The sequence below is a fragment of the Lepus europaeus genome, chromosome 9 (genome assembly GCF_033115175.1).
Source record: "Lepus europaeus isolate LE1 chromosome 9, mLepTim1.pri, whole genome shotgun sequence".
Lineage (NCBI taxonomy): Eukaryota > Metazoa > Chordata > Mammalia > Lagomorpha > Leporidae > Lepus > Lepus europaeus.
Window position 1 is genome coordinate 25924822 of NC_084835.1, and position 17903 is coordinate 25942724.

Below are 17903 nucleotides of genomic sequence, written 5' to 3' on the forward strand. Positions count from 1 at the left end.
GCAGATTGAGAGAGAGAATCTTCCATCCACTGGTTCACTCCCCTGGAACTCCATCAGGGTCTCCCATATGGGTACAGGGGCCCAAGCACTTGGGCCATCCTCTGCTGCTTTCCCAGGTGCATTAGCAGGGAGCTTGATTGGAAGTAGAGCAGCTGGGACTTGAACTGGCACCCAAATGGGATGCTGGAATGGCAGGCAGCAGCTTAACCTGCTGTGCTACACCAGTCCCAAGCTGCCACTTCTATGCCTTTCAATTAAATCAATAAATATTTTTTTAAAATAATATACCATGACCAATGGGGGTTAACCTAGAATGCAAGGATGGTTCAATATTTTAAAAATCAACATAATCCATCATATAAATGGGTTAAAGGAAAAAAAAAACAAATAATCATATCAATTAATTCAGAAAGAACACTTGAAAAAAGTGGCAGAGAGGGGCTGGGGTCTTCAGTGTCTCCTGGACCAGCCAGTGGGCAGGGAGGAACTACCACAGGGACTGAGGCAAAGAGCGGAGGGGTGTTTTGCTTTGTTTTTAAATTTTTAATTATTTATTCAGAGACAGACACCACAGACCAAGCTCCCACCAGTTGGTTCACTTCCCAAATGCATGCAATGACATGGGTTGGACCTGTCCAAAGCTGAGAGCTGGGAACACAGTCCAGGTCTCCCGTGGGAGGTGCAGGGACTCAGGTACTTCAGCCATCACCACTGTCTCCCAGGGTCCACATTAGCAGGAAGCTGGAATCAGGAGCCAAACCAGGACTTGAACCCAGAACTCTATGGGATGTGTGTGTCCTAAATGGTACCATAACCACTGGGCTGAACACCTGCCCCAGAGGGGAAGCTGTGAGGTGTGCAGGGCGAGGAGCCCTGGGTGAGCCTGGGGAGGCTGGGGTAAGGCAGTAAGACACAAGTGCCCTCAGGACCACTGCGGTGGCCGCCAGCTGCAGAGGTGCCAGCACTCTGGGTCTCTTTGCCTTCCCCACCCCCTCATCTTCCGCCCCCTTTCCCCATGCTACCCCCACCCTGGAGGTTCTCAGCCAACCTCTTTGGGGAGGCGGAAGAAGGAAAGAAGGGGTCAGGAGGGTCACAATGGGATAAGCCCTCCACACGCGCTCCCAGCCCCACAACCTGCAGGCCTCCTAGGAATGAGCCATGCTAAGCACCCCTTCCCCATCGGCCCCTGCCCCGGGGCAGCTCTTCTGCGGCAGCCCCACGCCCACCACACACAGGCCCCAGGCCAGCTGCCCTCCCAGCAGGACTGGAGGGGGACTTGGTAGGTCCAGCTCCTTGCAAGGCTGCACAGCCCTCTCCAGCTCTCCATCGTGGTCTCACCTGACCTTGCAGTCACCTGCCCCTAGCCTGCTTCACCCACTCCTGATGGCAGAGTGAAGCCACGTTTCTCCTTCGTGTCCCCAGAAGCTCAGCTGTGCTGGCACAAAGCCAGGACCAAGTACGTGCCCACTGAAGGTATACTGTAAAGTCAAACAGCACAAGACCACCTCTCTAGGGAGACTCAGCCCTCGGGTCCTGAGACCCTTCCCTCCACTCGTAGGAACACAGCTTGTCCCTGCTCTCTCTGTGCCTACTGCCCCCAACAGAGTGGGAATCCCATGCCAGCTGCATCCTCTATGGGTGCCAGTTCAAGTCCTGCTTGCTTCACTTCCAATCCAGCTCCATGCTAATGCACCCGGGAAAGCAGTGGATGATGGTCTAAGCGTATGGGCCCCTGCCACCTACATGGGAGACCCGGAAGAAGCTCCTGGCTCCTGGCTTCTGCCTGGCCCAGCCCTGGCCATTATGGCCATTTGGAGAGTGAACCAGCAGATGGAAGACCTCTCTTTCTTTCTCTGTCTCTGTAACTCCATCTTTCAAAACAAATAAATCTTTAAAACAAACAGAGAGACAAGATCCAAAAGAGGAAGATTTACTACAAACGGGGGCGGGGAGTGGCCATGGCCTGGGAGGGACTTAAATAAGGAGGGAGAGCCATCAGGAGCCAGCAGCTTCGGGCGCCGGGGCCCTGCGCAGAGGGATGATGCACACCGAGTTGCGCGCCTCTTTGATCCGCCACCATCGGCCAAGCCTGCATGGACCAGAGGAGGAGCTGAGACCCAGCCCAGCCCCCACCCAGCCGCCCAGCAGTACTCCCCTGGCCTGTACCCTCAGCCCTCAAGAGGCATCACGTACCTGTGTTCCTGCCCGACCCCAGCCACCAGAAAGTCCCCCGTGCTGGAGAACCTGAGGCTGTTGATAAAACCCACCTGAGGAAAGAGGGAGTGCGTGGTCACACCGCAGACCCCCAGCAGAGGCCAGCGTCACGGTCAGGGCTTGGCCTACCAGGCTGTGCCTCCTGCCACCCGTTGACCTGGGCCAGCCCTGTACTTGGAGGGCCTGGGGTTCCCCTCTGAGAGACGGGGGAGGCAGGGCACCAGCCTGGCAGGGGCATTGTGGGGACTAGGGAGATGGTGCACACCAATAGCCAGGGTGTGGCCTCGCTCCTGCCAGAGACACCCCTACCATCACCCCCTGCCCAGGTCCTGCGACTTCAACACACAGACATGGGTCCTGCTACCCTCCCCCACGTCACTCCAGTACGGGAGGTCAAGCCCACACGCCCCAGCCTGGCACGCTCCCTGCACCAGCCATGCAGAACTGGTCACAGCACCAGGCCTCCAGGCCTTTGCCCATGCTGCTCCCCGCCTTGGACCCCAGCCCCCAGGACAGGGCTCAGGACAGGGAGGGGAGCAGAGGGGAGGCAGGGGAGGAGTTCCAAGGGCCAGGAACGCCAGAGGCCCCAGGAGTGTGGCAGAGACTGGCTGAGCATTCGCCAGGCCCTACTCACCAGGGGGATGTCACAGAGGTGGCTCAGCTGCCGGAAGCCCTCCCCACACTGCCAAAGCCGCACGCAGGAGCTGTGGGAGCCTGGGAGACAGGGAGACAGTGAGCAGCCCCCAGCCTGGCTTCCTCCCCAGCCCTCTCCCTTCCGTGCCACGCAGGGGGCACCTACCTGTGGCCACGAGGTCTGTGTTGAGAAGCGCTGCCACTGACGACACCCAGAAGGGCTGCTCCAGGCCCGGCTCCCCACGCAGTCCATGGGCATCTCGCTGCACGACGAGGGGCCGCTTCTTGGAAAGGCCCCACAGAGCCACGGAGCTGTGGGCACGGAGGACAGGCAGTGAGGGCTGGGGCAGGACAGAGACACACATGCAGCCGGGGGACGTGTCCTAGGTCGGCCCAGTTCTCGGCCTTAGTGCCCCTGTCTGTGAAAAGCAGCTACTGGGGCCGGCACTGTGGTGCAGTGGGTAAAGCCGCTGCCTGCAGTGCTGGCATCCCATAAGGGTGCTGGTTCAAGTCCCAGCTGCTCCTCTTCCGATCCAGCTCTCTGCTATGGCCTGGGAAAGCAGTGGGAGATGGCCCAAGTCCATAGGCCCCTGCACTCTTGTGGGAGACCCAGAAGCTCCTGGCTTCAGCCTGGCCCAGCCCCAGCCACGGCCGCCACTTAGGGAGTGAACCAGTGAATGGAAAAGCTCTCTTTCTCTGCCTGTAACTCTGCCTCTCAAATAATTAAATAAGAGGAAGGAAGGGAGGGAGGGAGAGAAAAGGACTACAGCGGCCGGCACCGTGGTTCAACAGGCTAATCCTCCGCCTAGCGGCGCCGGCATACCAGGTTCTAGTCCCAGTCGGGGTGCCGGATTCTGTCCCAGTTGCCCCTCTTCCAGGCCAGCTCTCTGCTATGGCCCGGGAGTGCAGTGGAGGATGGCCCAAGTGCTTGGGCCCTGCACCCGCATGGGAGACCAGGAGGAGCACCTGGCTCCTGGCTTCGGATCAGCGCAGTGCGCTGGCCACAGCACGCTGGCCGCGGCGGCCATTAGAGGGTGAACCAACAGCAAAGGAAGACCTTTCTCTCTGTCTCTCTCTTTCTCACTGTCCACTCTGCCTGTCAAAAAATAAAAAAATAATAATAAAAAAAAGAAATCTTTGCAAAATCAAAAATCAGGAAGTCCTATTTAAAAAAAAAAAAAAAAAGGGCTACAGCAGCTCCTCCACAGCTGAGTCTACGACCAGGTCGGCGTCATCAGGGGGTGGCACTCACCCGTCATCTGCACCCGACACCATGTGCTCCTCATTGATGAGATGGATGCAGTCGATGGAGCCCCTGCAGGAAGGTACGGTGAGGAGCAGGCCCCAGCCCGGCCGCGCGGCCCCACGTGCCCCACAGGCGCCTTACTGGTGGCCATAGAAGACAAGCTGGGACTCCTCAGGGATCTTCCACACGCGCACCGTCCCGTCCCGGCCCCCCGCCGTCACACAGCACTCCCGGCTCAAGGCGTCCAGGGCGGCCACGGCATCCTGGTGCCCAAAGCTGCGGGGCAGAGCAGAGACGGCTCGGGGTCACGCGGGAACTCCCGCAGGACACGCGCGCCCCTGCCCGGGCACACTCACAGCGTCTCCACGTAGGAGTTCTCCGCCACGTTCCACACCTTCACGGAGCGGTCGTGCGACGTGCTGTAGAGCTGGTGGGTGCCTCTGCGGAACGCCAGCCCCTAAGGGTGCAGGGACAGGGAGCAAAAGCGAACCTGGAGCATAGCGGGTGACGGAGCTCAGACCCCGGGAGAAGCCAAGAAGCCCCGCGGAGCACCGCATGGGGGCTGTCCATGCGGCCCTGCCTGCCCTGCAGCACATGCAGACTTCTTGGGGGGCCCCATCCCTGTGCAGGCTCAGCTCGGGTCTCCCCAGTGCCTTCCCCATCCCATAGCTCACGGATGTCCTGAAGGGTATACCCACCCCAGGGGCCAGCAATCAGCCGGCCCAAGCAGCAGGTACCCTGCCAAGGCCAGCCCAGCTCCTCACCGACACGGCGTCCCGGTGTCCTGTGAAGGTGTACAGGTGCTGGCAGCTCTGGGCCTCCCAGATGAGAATGAGCTTGCTGCGGTCGCCCGAGGCCTGCAGGGGGATGAGGACCGTGGCCACAGCGGTCCCACGGCGCACCCAGGCCTCCCGCCTGCCCCAGGGGCCACCCTGGCCTTACCAGGTACTTGCCGTCGGAGGAGATGGCCATGCAAAGGACATGGCTGCTGTGGCCAGGGGGCTGCCCCTCAGTGTCCTTCTTGGCACGAGGAATCACATGCAGCTTCCGTCCGGTCTCCACGCTCCCTGCCACCGGGGAGGGAGAGAGGCTACTGGGTAGGGGAACAGGGCTGGCTGATGGCCCCCTCAAGGGCCAGCAATGGGAAAGCGGCTAGGGGAGTCTAGGCCAGGGGTCAGAGGAGCTGGTTCAGCCACTGCGGTCTCTGGGCAATTTCCCCTCCTCTTCTTAAGTGGGGACACTCGGCCCACCCAAAGGGCAGCCAGGAAGCCCACAGAGAAGGGAGCTCCAGGGATTCCATCCCAGGACTCCACAGAGCCCCTGAGTCTTCTCACTTGCATTGCCAATTCCCAGTCGGTCGTGGCCCTGCCTCTGCTCACTGGCCCGTGGGCACTGACAGCTCCTAAGCCCCAGGCTGGGTGGAAGCTTCCACAGTGAGAGCAGCTTCCAGAGGCTCCTCCGTCAGGCTCCGTTTGCCAGGACCACTCCCTCTCCCCACGCCAGGCCGCCTGGGTGGCCCCCGGGCTGCACCCCCGCCCCAGGCAGGCACTCACACTTAATGATGGTGCAGTCTTTGGCAGCGGAAAAGATGGCCGAGTCGTCAGGGGTAATGACCAAGCAGGTGATGGAGAGCTGGTGGCCCCGCAAAACCCGAATGTCGGCCGGGGCTGGGGCCTGGACCTGGGCGGGCAGGGCTGGGTCACTGCGGGTGGCAGCACGAAGGCACCACCACCCCCCGCCCCCTGCCAACCTTGGCCGAAAGGAAAACAGGAGCCAGGGCTGCAAAGGCCAGACCCTTCCCTGACCCTGTCTGTCCACGATGGTCCAGGGCAAAATCCCACTGCCGCCTGAGTTCTCAGGGGACCTTGTGCCCACCAAGCCCAGTGGGGCCCCCAATTTCCTCCAACCTTACGCACAGGGGCCGTGTGCACTCACCTCCTTTGCCACTGACTTCTGCAGCCTGCCCCTCTGCTCAAGCTGCACACAGAGAAGAAAGGTGAGGCCCAGGGAGCGGGGCCAGCCACGGACACCCCCCACCGCCCTCCCCACTCACCACGTCCTCCTTCAGGCGCCCTGCCACCTGGTCCTCCTCAAATGCGCGCGCCTCGGCCTTCTCCTCCTCTGTGAGACAGACCAGACCAAGTAAACCGGGGCTCCCTCCCCTCGTCCCATCCCCACCCCACTGCCCGACAGCTGGCCCCAAACACCGAGGGAAATTCACACTGCCTCAGCACAGGGGATGCAGGGTCGCGTGGTCTCCTCCTGCCTTTCCTTGTCAGGTCACTCCAGAGCCGCATGCAGGTCTGGCCTGCTCCAGGAAGCCCGTGAGAGCTCCCGGCCATCCCCCGCAGAGCAGTCCGCCCCAGTAGCCCCGGCAGCCCTGCCCCTCGCCTGGCCAGCACGTGGCTCACCTTGCTGCCTGAGCTGCTCGAGGTAGAGTTTGGCCAAGCGCAGCTTCTTCTCCTGGGCAGTCTCCTCCAGCTCCTCCTCCTCCTCCTCCTCCTCTCTTCTCCTTGGAGCCAGGCTGTGGCGGGAGGGCACTGGGTCTGAGGGGCTCAGCGTCCGGGCCACCTTGATGCCCTCCCTGCCAGCCCACAGGGCCGGTGGTGCCACGTGCAGAAGACTGAAGGAAGCGATTGACCAGACGGCACCAGACGGGAAGGCCCCTCTCGGGGCCCAGCACCGAGGAGAGCAGCGGAAAACCTCTCCTCTCTGGGGTGAAGAGAAGCTTCTACGGGCTTCCCAGAGAAATCAGGCCACACACAAAGGGTTAGCCATCAAAACGGCTCCAGCCGTCCGCACAGCCACAAGACCGAGATGGGGAGCGTTGCGCACAGCAGCAGAGAGACACGCTCAGCCCCGCATTGCCAGGCCCGGGGAACGCCCCACCGACAAGGATGCTGTCAGACTGCGAGGCATCCTCTGTCCTCCTTTTGGGAGTCAGGAGATGTGCTCCCCAAGCAAGGGGGTGTGGCACAGAAGCGGGGGAGGGGGGAGGGACGGGGACAACACACAGGCCATCCTGGGGCCGACACCTCCCAGACCAGGCAGCGGCCTCGGGCTCAGATCCCAGGGCCCACGACGCACTGCCACGCGCCGTCTTTCATCCCGAGGACAAGGGTCCAGGTGAGTCCTAGCTGGCTGGACTTGCCCTTGCGCTGCTGGAGTTCATGTTGTCCCCCTCACGCCCCAGTCCCTGGGCCGGCGGAGGACCCAAGCCTCACTCACACACAGGTCCTACTCTGACCTGACTCTGGAAGCTGGAAGACATCTTGGGGACCGCGTCCTCTGTGCACAGACCTGCACGAACCCGTCACTCATGACCTCACTCACCCCCGCCCCAGAAGGGACCTCGCACTCTCAGGGCAGCCAAGGCCAGACCATGCCCCAGACACCGAAGTGCCAGGTATCCAGCCCGCCTCTGACGTCTCCCCTGTATAGCCAAGGTCGGGACTTCTACCCAGCAGCCCCAAACGCACTGTTCTTGTTTAGGGATTCACACACAGGAGGCAGAACTCTAAAGGAAAGCAAGGGAAAGACACCCTGCAGATTTCATTCACGGGGCACCCGGGTAAGACAAAACTGGACAGCGGTTAGCGGGGCCGGGGGTGATGAAATCCACCTGCATCTTCATGACGGCAGCAGGGACAGGACCGTGTGTGCTGTCAGAACTCTCCGAACCACACACTGAGAAAGGTGGGTGTCACCACACGCACATTGCACCCAAGTGGGGCCTTTAAAACTCTCTTATAAAAGAAGAAAACAAATTAGGCCAAGTCAGAATGACAGCTGGGGCTTGTACGTTTCTACAAATGTTCTAGTTCTGGACCTAAATGGTGGATGCGCAGGATTCCACCGCTTTATCATTTCTCTCTCCAACACAAATACACTTTCTCACTCTTCTGTATTAACACGTTCCACAGTACATCTTAAAAAATATATATATATATTAATTTATTTTACTTGAAAGAGTTACAGAGAGGCAGAGGCAGAGGCAAAAGAGAGACAGAGGTCTACCATCTGCTGGTTCACTTTCCAAATGGCCACAACCGCTGGGGATGAGCCAATCCCAAGCCAGGAGCCAGGAGCTTCTTCCAAGCCTCCCACATGGGTACAGGGGCCCAAGGACTTGGGCCATCTTCTGCTGCTTTCCCAGGCCACAGCAGAGAGCTGGATCTGAAGTGGGGCAGCCAGGATGTGAACTGGGGCACATTGGGATGCCGGCACAGCAGACAGCGGCTTTACCCACTATGCCACAGCACCAGCCCCCACAGTACAACTTTTAAAAATACCAGAGTGGGCCGGTGCCTCGGCTCACTTGGCTAATCCTCCGCCTGCGGCGCCAGCACCCCGGGTTCTAGTTCCAGTTGGGGTGCCGGATTCTGTCCTGGTTGCCCCTCTTCCAGGCCAGCTCTCTGCTGTGGCCCGGGAAAGCAGTGGAGGATGGCCCAAGTGCTTGGGCCCTGCACCCCATGGGAGACCAGGAGGAAGCACCTGGCTCCTGGCTTTGGATCGGCACAGCATGCCAGCCGTAGCGGCCATTTGGGGGGTGAACCAACAGAAAAGGAAGACCTTTCTCTCTGTCTCTCTCTTTCTCACTGTCACTCTGCCTGTCAAAAAAAAAAAAAAAAAGAAAGAAAGAAGAGAAAAAAGAAAAAAAAAAAATACTAGAGGGGCCGTATTTAAAAATACTGGAGTGCCCTGGATGCTCCTCTTCCGATACAGCTCCCTGCTATGGCCTGGGAAAGCAAAAGATGGCCCAAGTGCTTGGGTCCCTGCACCTGTTTGGGAGATGTGGAAGAAACTCCTGGGTCCGGGCTTTGGATCAGCCCAATCCCAGCCCCTGTGGGGATTTGAAGAGTGAACCAGCGGATGGAAGACTTCTCTCTCTACGTCTGCCTCTGCCTCTTATAACTCTTTCAAATAAATAAACAAACCTTTAAAAAATAAGAGGACTAATTAACAACAACAAAAAAAAAGAGACGCATGGGGGGCAGGCATTGTGGCATAGTGGGTTAAGCGACTGCCTGCAGTGCTGGCATCCCATATGGGCACCAACTGAGTCCCAGCTACTCCACTTCCCATCTAGATCCCTGTCAATGTTCCTGGGAAAGTCAGGGGAGATGGTCCAAGTCCTTGGGCCCCTGCCAGCCACGTGCAGACCTGGATGGAGCTCCAGGCTCCTGGCTTTGGACTAGTCTAACCCTGGTCATTGTGGCCACTTGATGAGTGAGTCAGCAGGTGGACAGAAGATCTCTCTCTCCTTCTCTCCATAACTCTTCCTTTCAAACAAATAAATAAATCTTAGAAAGAAAAGCACAGTAAGCTCTCCTGGGAACACGTACTCAATTTCAGAAGCAGACTTTCTAAATCCCACTCAGCAGGAAGGCACCAGGAGCCCCTGGTGTGGCCGTCTCCAGTACCCGCAACACAGCAACCACCCCAACACCTGCGGAGGAGGGGGCTTCCCAGAGCCTCCCTGCCTGGATTCTCCCACCACCCTTTCCACACTCCCGTTCTGCCCCCAGGGTTTTCTCCAAGCCCAGAACAAGAGACTCCTCCTCCTCTCCCAGGCCCTACTTAAAAGTCCTTCCTCTGCTCCCAGAACACGAGGCGGGAAGACACCGGTCCCCTCTTCACCTGTCTGCTCAGCTCCGTACCCCGAGCAGCGATGCCTGTGCCTGGCTTGTTAAGGGTCAAGACAGACGAGAAACTGAGAAACTGTGAGAAAACAGAATCAAGACCCACCGAGCACTCCCCGGCCTGTCAGTCCAGCCCTGCGCTAAACTCCCCGCCATGCATCGGGGAGGCGTCTCCCTGAGCCCTAGGGTCCCCTCCACAGGGACCTCCCAAAAAAAGACGGCACTTCAGAGGGTCAGAAATCGGAGGCGCAGCTCTCCCTGGGCTCACTGAGTCCCCCGCACACCGCGGGCCTCAGTTTCCCCTTCCGCTCACCTCTCGCTCTCGGAGTCGCTGGAGATCTCCTCATTCATCTTGCCTCCACCCTTGGACTTGGCCCTGTCCCCCGCAGAGTCTGCCTGGGAATTACAGGACCCTTCCTTTGGTCTGCGGCCCCGAACACCCCGGCACTGACCAAGAGCGCCTCCGGTCCCTCTAACGGCCCGGGACTGGGGAAGGCATTGCCTCCCGTCCCTGGTCAAGCGTCACGGTTTCCAGGACTCGGGCCGAGAAGGGAAGGACGAGGCGGATTCCGGCCAGGGTCCTGCGCGAAGGGCTGGGGAGGGACCCGGGTTCGCGTCCCCCGGATGGGACGACTGCTGCGCTGTCCCGGTAGCCGGACGGACCGCAGCTCACCTTCCGGCGTCGCTTGCCGGGGCCAGCACCGGCTCCGCTCCCCAGCGCAGACTTTCCCCGCTTCCGAGACGCCGCTGTTGCCGACATGCTGCCTGCCGTGTGTGTTCCAGCGGCCGCTCGAGAACTCACGTGGCAGCTAAGCCCCGGCCTCGCCGCAACACCCAGGGCCTTCATAGGCTTCCACCGTTCGGAAGGCCACGCCCCCCACGGGTCCATTGGGCCTTTTGGCCGCTTTGTCACGCCCCTGAGCGCCCATTGGATATATCGCTGTGGCCACGCCTCCTAGAGAGCCTATAGCTTCCCGCTCCTGGCTTGAGTAGGAAGCACGCCTGTCCCCGGCGCTTCCGGCCTGAGGCCGGGGAGCATGCGCTTTGCAGCTGGCCGATTTCTCAAGAGGGGTCGAACCAGAAGCGCCGTCTCTGCGTTCTCTGACCGCTTGGGGGCGCCAGAGATGCGGGATTCCGCGTTCTGGAGCGTGACTCCTCCCTGTTTGGGGTTAACTTAATCCGGCGTTAAACAAGTAGTGGGGATCCAAGCAGCCCTAGGGAGACAGACAGTGCCCAAGGTCACTGGGCAGCCGGTGAACACGTGCCGCAGGCCCCAGGCCAGATGAGCAACGCCAAGGCTGCATCAGACCCCTGAGCCTTGGATGTGTCCAGATCAGTGTCCACCCATCTGCAGGAGAGGCCGGAGACCCGAGCCGGCCCCAGGCTCTGATTCATACCCCTCGTGGCCAAATAGCTGGCATTCTACCCTCCGCCCAGCTCGTCCCCTCTTGTGACTGTTGGGAAGTCTCTGGCTGAGTCATGCCTCAGCTCCCCAAGGGCCACTTAGAAGTGTTCACAGACCTGTGACTGCCTGAGAGCCTGCAGCCACCCTCCCTGTCCCTGCCTCTCTTAGGTGAGTGCCTTGTGGGCCTGCCCACAGGCCTGGGCAGGGCAGAGCTGGGCAGGGCAGGGGTGGAGTAGGACCTGCTTCTGCCCTGCGACAGTGCTGGGCCCCTGAGCGGAACCCAAGAATTCTTGACTCCTCGGGTAAGAGGCTTCTGGACCACTGGTCCCAAGCTCTGGGGGACAGATCTGGCCTCAGGAGAGCTGCCCCCTAGAGGCGCTGCCCACACCCCACCCCCCATAGCTCTGGTGAAAGCCCAGCGGCCATGCCAGGTCCCAGCTGGTGGCCAGAGGGAGGGGCAGACGGTACCCAGACGGTGCTGTGATCCGGGAAGAGCCAAGTGGGAGGGAGAGACTTTCACTTTCCCTTTGGCCTCAGGCGCTGTCGGGAAGCTGGGGGGGGGGGGCAGCTGCCTCCCTGATGCTGACCAGAGTGGGTGGGCGGGACAGGGCCCTGAGCCTGCACTTGTGCCTGGGAAAGGGGCTATCTGAGGTGCAGAGACTCGGATGGGATGGGAACAGTGAAGCAGAGAGGGAAGCAGTGGGGGCCCCCGGATGGGGCACGGTAGTGCTGTGAGGCCAGGCACCGGGCGGCAGCCAGGGAGGCCTGAGGGTGCCTGCTGTGGCCCAGGACTGTCATATGGCTCCAAAGCGCAAGCCCCCGCCACAGCCTGCAGGCCCCCAGAAGAAGGGGCGCCCAGAGGCAGGCGAGGAAGACAGCTTCCGCTCCACCGCCGAGGCCCTCAGGGCCGCGCCCACAGAGAAGCGCGTGATCCGCGTGGACCCCACCTGTCCACTCCGCCACAACCCCGGGACCCAGGTGAGCCACAGTCCCAGATGCCAGGCTGCCGCTTGCTCCCTCCTAAGCACAAACCCTCTCCCCGGGGAAGCCCAGTTCTGCCCTGTGGCTCAAGGCCCCTCAGGGAGCCCCAGAGCCAGGCCATGTCCCCCTCGAGGTCAGGGCTGTCCCCGATGGGTCCAGTAGGTCACGTGTGCCTGCAGAGCCCCGGCAGGCTCCCCAGGGCCCAGCCACGTCCGTCCAGCACTCCGCCACCCACCATGCCGGGCTTGATCCTTGTCCTCAGGACTCTGTCCTCTCGGCCAGCACCATGCCTGCCCCATCCGGGCCTTCCTGGACAGACCCTTCTCTGACACCCAGTGTGGCGGGTCCTTCTGTCCCCATCAGGGCACACCAGCAGCCCCCACCCCCTCTCGCAGGTGCACGAGGACTACGATTGCACCCTGAACCAGACCAACATCGGGAGCAACAACAACAAGTTCTACATCATGCAGCTGCTGCAGGAGGGCGCTGGCTTCGCCTGCTGGAACCGCTGGGGCCGCGTGGTGAGCCGGGGCCACCCCCCCACACCTTCCTGCCCAGGTCCCCAGGAGGCCACAGCAGCTGCCTGTCCCCGCCTCCCCCTCCAGCCATCCGGGGCGTGCGCAGCACCAGCCCTCAAGGCTGTCGGTTGCAGGGCGAGATGGGCCAGTCGAAGATCAGCCACTTTGAAAGCCTGGCAGATGCCAAGAAGGACTTTGAGAAGAAATTTCGGGAGAAGACCAAGAACCACTGGGCGGACCGGGACCGCTTTGTGGCCCACCCTGGCAAGTACACGCTCATCGAAGTGCAGGGAGAGGACGAGGCCCAGGAGGCCGTGGTGAAGGTGACGGCCGGGGAGGGCTGGGTGAGGGAACTGGCTGGGCTCTGTCCCAGACCCGGCCGGTGTGTCCGAGGCCGTGCCCTGCTCCGAGTGTGGCCCTGCCCCGCTGCTCCTACCCACCGTGTCCCTCTTCCCAGGTGGATGGAGGCCCAGCAAGGCCCGGGGCTAAGCGGGTGCAGCCCTGCTCCCTGGACCCCGCCACGCAGCAGCTCATCACCAACATCTTCAGCAAGGACATGTTCAAGGACAGCATGGCCCTCATGAACCTGGGTGAGGGGCCAGGGGCCGGGGGGGGGGGGGGGGGCAGGGGCCAGGCAGGGCAGGACTGAGGGTCTCCACGCCCTGGCCCCTAGATGTGAAGAAGATGCCCCTGGGAAAGCTGAGCAAGCAGCAGATCGCGCGCGGCTTCGAGGCCTTGGAGGCCCTGGAGGCGGCCCTGAAGGACCCCGGGGACTGCGGCCGGAGCCTGGAGGAGCTGTCCTCCCACTTCTACACCGTCATCCCGCACAACTTCGGCCGCAGCCGGCCCCCTCCCATCAACTCGCCCGAGCTGCTTCGGACCAAGAAGGACATGCTTCTGGTGAGGGCGTGGCAGGGGCCACGGGGCAGCAGGCCGGGGGTGGGGGGGCTGCAGCGGCCAGGCCGCAGGACAGGAGGGGAAGGCCTACCAGACAGATGGGGTGAGAGTGGGCAGGGGCACACATGGGCAGGGTGGCCGTGGTCCCGGGTGTGCGGGGGGAGAGGCCAGAGGTCAAGTGGGCAGGCCAGCTGCCAGCGCTCATGGTCACAGGTGCTGGCGGACATCGAGCTGGCCCAGACCCTGCAGGCGGCCCCCGAGGAGCAGAGGGTGGAGGAGGTGCCGCATCCGCTGGACCGCGACTACCAGCTTCTCCGCTGCCAGCTGCAGCTGCTGGACCCCCGGGCGCCGGAGTACCAGGTGTGCCGGGCTCACAGCGGCCCCCGCCCCCTGCCAGCGGCCCCCTCTGGGCACCTTCTCTCTGTGTTTCCTGGGCTGATCCAGGAGCCACCCCCACACACCTGTACCCCCTCCTGGCCTCCATCCTCCCCTTTCCCCACAGGTGATCCGCACCTACTTAGAGCAGACTGGCAGCCAGCACAGGTGCCCCACTCTTCAACACATCTGGAAAGTGAACCGAGAAGGGGAGGTGAGGCACAGTCCGTCCCCGTCCCCCCCCCCCCCCCCCCCGCCGCCAGTCACCCTGTCCCATAGGGAGACAACCCTAGCCTATCCAGCCCTTAGTGAGCTGCTCAGGGACTCAGAGCCCTTCCCAGCAGGCCGAGCGTGTGTGAGTGTGAGTGTGAGTGTGTGGCACCCAGGGGCCCTGCACCGTTGGATGGCGTGACTCCCACTTCCCACTCCTCCCTGCTCAGGGAGACAGGTTCCAGGCCCACTCCAAGCTGGGGAACCGGAGGCTGTTGTGGCATGGCACCAACGTGGCCGTGGTGGCCGCCATCCTCAGCAGCGGGCTCCGCATCATGCCACACTCCGGCGGCCGCGTGGGCAAAGGCATCTACTTCGCCTCGGAGAACAGCAAGTCGGCGAGCTATGGTGAGACACCTGCTTGGCCCAGCCTGGCCGGGCATGGGGGCACTAAGGGAGACCGGGCCTCATCCTTGCCCACTAGAAACCCCTGTAGCTCGGGGGGAGGAGCCTTCGATGCTCAGCAGTTGTCCTGGGGCTTGGGGGCACCCAGCCTGCTGGTCTGGGAGGACTTTCCGGAGGAGGTGATACAGGTAGGATGAGTGTGCCCAGCAGACCCAGGAGGCACTGGGAGAGAAGTCTTCAAGGCAGTGGGGTGGGCACAGAGGCGGGGAGACTGCAGCAGACTAGAACATGGCCAGGGGAGCTTGGACCATCCAGGGGGTCTTACCCAGAGCGCAGTGGGAGGCGCAGCTGGACTTGAAACCAGCAGGGTCCTGGTGGCTGTGGCTGTGGAAAGTGGGCAGAGGCCAGAGGCTGCAGGCAGGCCGGACAGGGCGAGCACGGCGCACCGTGGAGAGAGGCTCCGAGCAAGGGGTGGCTGGGGGTGGGAGAGCAGCAGTGAGGTGTCGGAAGGTCAGAGGTGTCTCCAGCTCAGCCCTGGCCACGCCCATCACTGAAGGCCAGCCCCACCCACTCCAGGGCCCAGGATTCGTCCAGGGAGGGGCTCACGTTCTGGGGTCTCTGAGGTTGCCCAAGATCATGGGGTCTGGAGAGGGGGCAGAGGAGTCTAAGAAAGCACGGCAAGGTGGGGGCCGTGGATCCCAGTAGCAAAGACAGCAGAGCAGGCTGGAGTGAAAAGCCCCTCCCCAGGGGGCCGTGACGGGCCGGGGTGAGAAGGGCAGGGGGGCCAGCAGTGAGGGCGTAAGGTGAGGCAGGAGGAAGCTGGCCGGAGCCGAGGGGACCTGCGGCTGGGGCAGCCACCCAGAGGAGAGCAGCCGAGAGCCGCTGAGCCTCCACCTGCCCTGCAGTTACTGGCATGCAGTGCGGGCCCCACTACGTCGGCTACATGTTCCTGGGCGAGGTGGCACTGGGCAGAGAGCACCACATCACCACGGACAGTTCCGGCCTTAAGCGTCCACCCCCTGGCTTCGACAGTGTCATTGCCCGAGGCCACACAGAGCCAGGTGAGCCCCAGGGCACTGGCCAGACCTGCGGTGGGGCTGGGATGCTGAGACAGGGCACAGGCATGTTCGCAAGGAGGACACAAAGCAGCAGCCTTCCTCGCCGTCCACTGTCCTCCAACAAACACCCCCACCCCGCCCCAGTCACCAATCACTCCTGGAGGGCTTCAGGGAGAGGTGTCCTTGAAGGAGGAGCAGGCAATCCGCAGAGGGAAGCTGGGGGGAGGGGGGCTGTTCCAGGCCGGCGGTCCAGCCTGCACCGTGGGGCTCAGGTGGGAGGAGGCGGTCACTGTGGCACAAATGGGGGGCTCAGGGTCCAGTGACCTTTGCTGTGCCCTGCAGACCCGACCCAGGACACTGAGGTGGAGCTGGATGGCCAGCGAGTGGCTGTGCCGCAGGGCCGGCCCGTGCCCTGCCCACAGTTCCGCAGCTCCCACTTCTCCCAGAGCGAGTACCTCATCTACCAGGAGAGCCAGTGTCGCCTGCGCTACCTGCTGGAGATCCACCTCTGAGCTGCCCACCCTGCACCCAGGGGCCGGCCAGGGGCTGGCCCGGGGTCTGCAGTCTCCCTGTCCATCTCTGGTGCCCGCACACCACTTCCGTATTTTCCCAAGGATACGATACGTCACGCACAGAACGCCACCCCGGCCTCACACAGGATACCGCCCGCCTGGCGACCTCCAGCCATCTCCACTTGTGTAGACCACTCTGAGATGCCCCGCGCGGTGCCTTTGTCAGGATGTGCCGCCGTCCGTGGGCGGTGCGTGCCTGTGCGGGTGTGGAGCCATTCACGCGGTCACCAGGCTGTGCCGCCGCTCCTGCGTTCCTCCTAACTGAAAGCTTCTATCCTCCGCCCTGCATCTGCCCATCCCTCCCCCCACTGTGACCCCCCACCCCGCATCTTCCGCCCCTCCCCTCCCCCCCACTGTGAACCCCCCCCCCCGCATCTGCCCAGCCCTCCCTCCCCCCCCACTGTGAACCCCCGCATCTGCCCAGCTCCTCTGCCTCCGACCCCCCAGCCCGCACCGTGAACCCCCGCTCTGCTCTCTGCTCCTAGGAGCCCAGCTTTCTCCGGTTCCACATACACGCGAGGTCACATGCTGTTTGTCTCTCTGATTGGCTCATTTCACTTGGCATCTGGTCCTCCGCTCCACATAGGGCTGCCTTCGCTGTAAGGGCTGCGTCCTGGTCCCTGCCCCCCCCCCCCCACTTCCTTTAGCCTTTCAGCCACCCGCAGACGCACAGGTCGCTTCCCTGTCTTGGCGGCGGTGACCGCGTACAGGTGTCTTTTCGGCCTGCTGATCCCACCGTCTAGTAGCAGCAGGGCATCCACATCGCCCCTTCTTGCCAGGCCCACCGTGCCCCCAACAGCGGTCTTGCTTCCCTCCAGTCCCTCTTAGCCCTGGCGTGGCTCTGGCCACAGGGTCTTGCCCGTGGGGTGGGAGGTTAGTACCAGACACAGAGTGGTAGCCTACCCAACGCAATATGGTTAGAGGGGTACAGGCTGAGGGTGGGTGGGGACCCACATCGGCCTGCACCGTCCGCCCTTGCACAGACTGACAGGTGCGGCCACCAGGGTAGACCCAACTTCAGGTGTGCACAGGCAGGTGCTCTCTCGCGCCAGCCTCTGCTTGGTGTTACAGCTGCGCCAGGCCTGGGCCTCTGCCCTCTCCGTGAGGAGACCCAGCACACGGCGCCCCTGTGGGTTGATGTGGCTCACATGCACCCCACCCCACCTGGGCACCATCACCTGCTGCTCATAATCGAGTCTTCCAGGGGACCCTCTCCATCAACCCAGTGGGGGACCTGTCTGGCGTTTCATGTTTGTATTTGAGAGGGCAGAGAGAGATACCAATAGACAAAAAGTGGGTGTTCCCACCCACTGGTTCATTCCCCAAATGCCTGCAGTGGTCAGGGCCGGGCTGGGCCGAAGCCCAGAGCCAGGAATCCAAGCCAGGTGTCCTACATGGGTGGCAGGGATGGAAGTACCTGCACCGGGATCTGCATTGGCAGGAGGCTGAGTCAGAAGCTAGAGTGGGGCACTGAACCCCAGCACACTGATGGGGGGTGTGGGCATCCTCCCTGGCTTCTTAGCCACTTGACCAAACACCTGCTTCACACCAGGTGACTCTGTGCTTTGGCCAAGACGTTGCCAGGGCAGAAGAGCTTCCCTGCGAGTCTTCTGTCTGAACCTAACAAACGAGTTCAGCAGACAGTAGAGGAGCCCGGCTGGGCACACGCACAAGGAGGTTGCCCGGGCGGGAAACCAGCTGTCACCCCCGGTGATCTGCCACGGATGAGGGGTGTCGCTGCCGCCAA

The 17903-nt window shown here is 62.1% G+C and overlaps 2 protein-coding genes across 3 annotated transcripts; one reads left to right on the forward strand and one right to left on the reverse strand.

Annotated features, from left to right (window-relative positions):
* Positions 1–1914: 1914 nt before the first annotated feature.
* RRP9 (ribosomal RNA processing 9, U3 small nucleolar RNA binding protein) lies at positions 1915–10564 on the reverse strand. The gene is made up of 15 exons (XM_062201000.1): positions 10409–10564; positions 10049–10131; positions 6505–6617; positions 6147–6214; positions 6029–6070; positions 5647–5773; positions 5036–5160; positions 4858–4950; positions 4450–4550; positions 4235–4369; positions 4100–4162; positions 3014–3159; positions 2849–2928; positions 2194–2267; positions 1915–2089 (listed from the first exon to the last, which is right to left on the reverse strand). The coding sequence occupies exons 1-15, from the start codon at positions 10493–10495 to the stop codon at positions 1996–1998; spliced, it is 1431 nt and encodes a 476-aa protein (XP_062056984.1). The 5' UTR covers positions 10496–10564; the 3' UTR covers positions 1915–1995.
* A 575-nt stretch (positions 10565–11139) lies between these two features.
* On the forward strand, positions 11140–16490 carry PARP3 (poly(ADP-ribose) polymerase family member 3). Of its 2 annotated transcripts, none has more exons than XM_062201003.1 (11): positions 11140–11442; positions 11930–12118; positions 12517–12642; positions 12774–12962; positions 13097–13229; positions 13313–13539; positions 13750–13896; positions 14039–14125; positions 14352–14529; positions 15432–15587; positions 15927–16490. In XM_062201003.1, exons 2-11 carry the CDS (start codon positions 11939–11941, stop codon positions 16094–16096), a joined length of 1593 nt encoding a protein of 530 aa, XP_062056987.1. In that variant the 5' UTR covers positions 11140–11442; positions 11930–11938; the 3' UTR covers positions 16097–16490. The 2 variants fall into 2 exon arrangements, with proteins under 2 accessions (XP_062056987.1, XP_062056986.1); XM_062201002.1 differs by having other exon boundaries at positions 11140–11308.
* The last annotated feature ends 1413 nt before the right edge of the window (positions 16491–17903 follow it).

Coding starts and splice junctions, on each gene's coding strand:
- RRP9 (XM_062201000.1), bottom strand. CDS start 10,495: ATGTCGGCAACAGCGGCGTCTCGGAAGCGGGGAAAGTCTGCGCTGGGG. Junction 6,071..6,146: donor GGCGCCTGAAGGAGGACGTG/GTGAGTGGGGAG, acceptor CTCTGTGTGCAG/CTTGAGCAGAGGGGCAGGCT. Junction 5,161..5,646: donor AGACTGCACCATCATTAAGT/GTGAGTGCCTGC, acceptor CCCCGGTGGCAG/GGAGCGTGGAGACCGGACGG.
- PARP3 (XM_062201003.1), top strand. CDS start 11,939: ATGGCTCCAAAGCGCAAGCCCCCGCCACAGCCTGCAGGCCCCCAGAAG. Junction 14,530..15,431: donor CAGCAAGTCGGCGAGCTATG/GTGAGACACCTG, acceptor CCTGCCCTGCAG/TTACTGGCATGCAGTGCGGG. Junction 15,588..15,926: donor CCGAGGCCACACAGAGCCAG/GTGAGCCCCAGG, acceptor TGTGCCCTGCAG/ACCCGACCCAGGACACTGAG.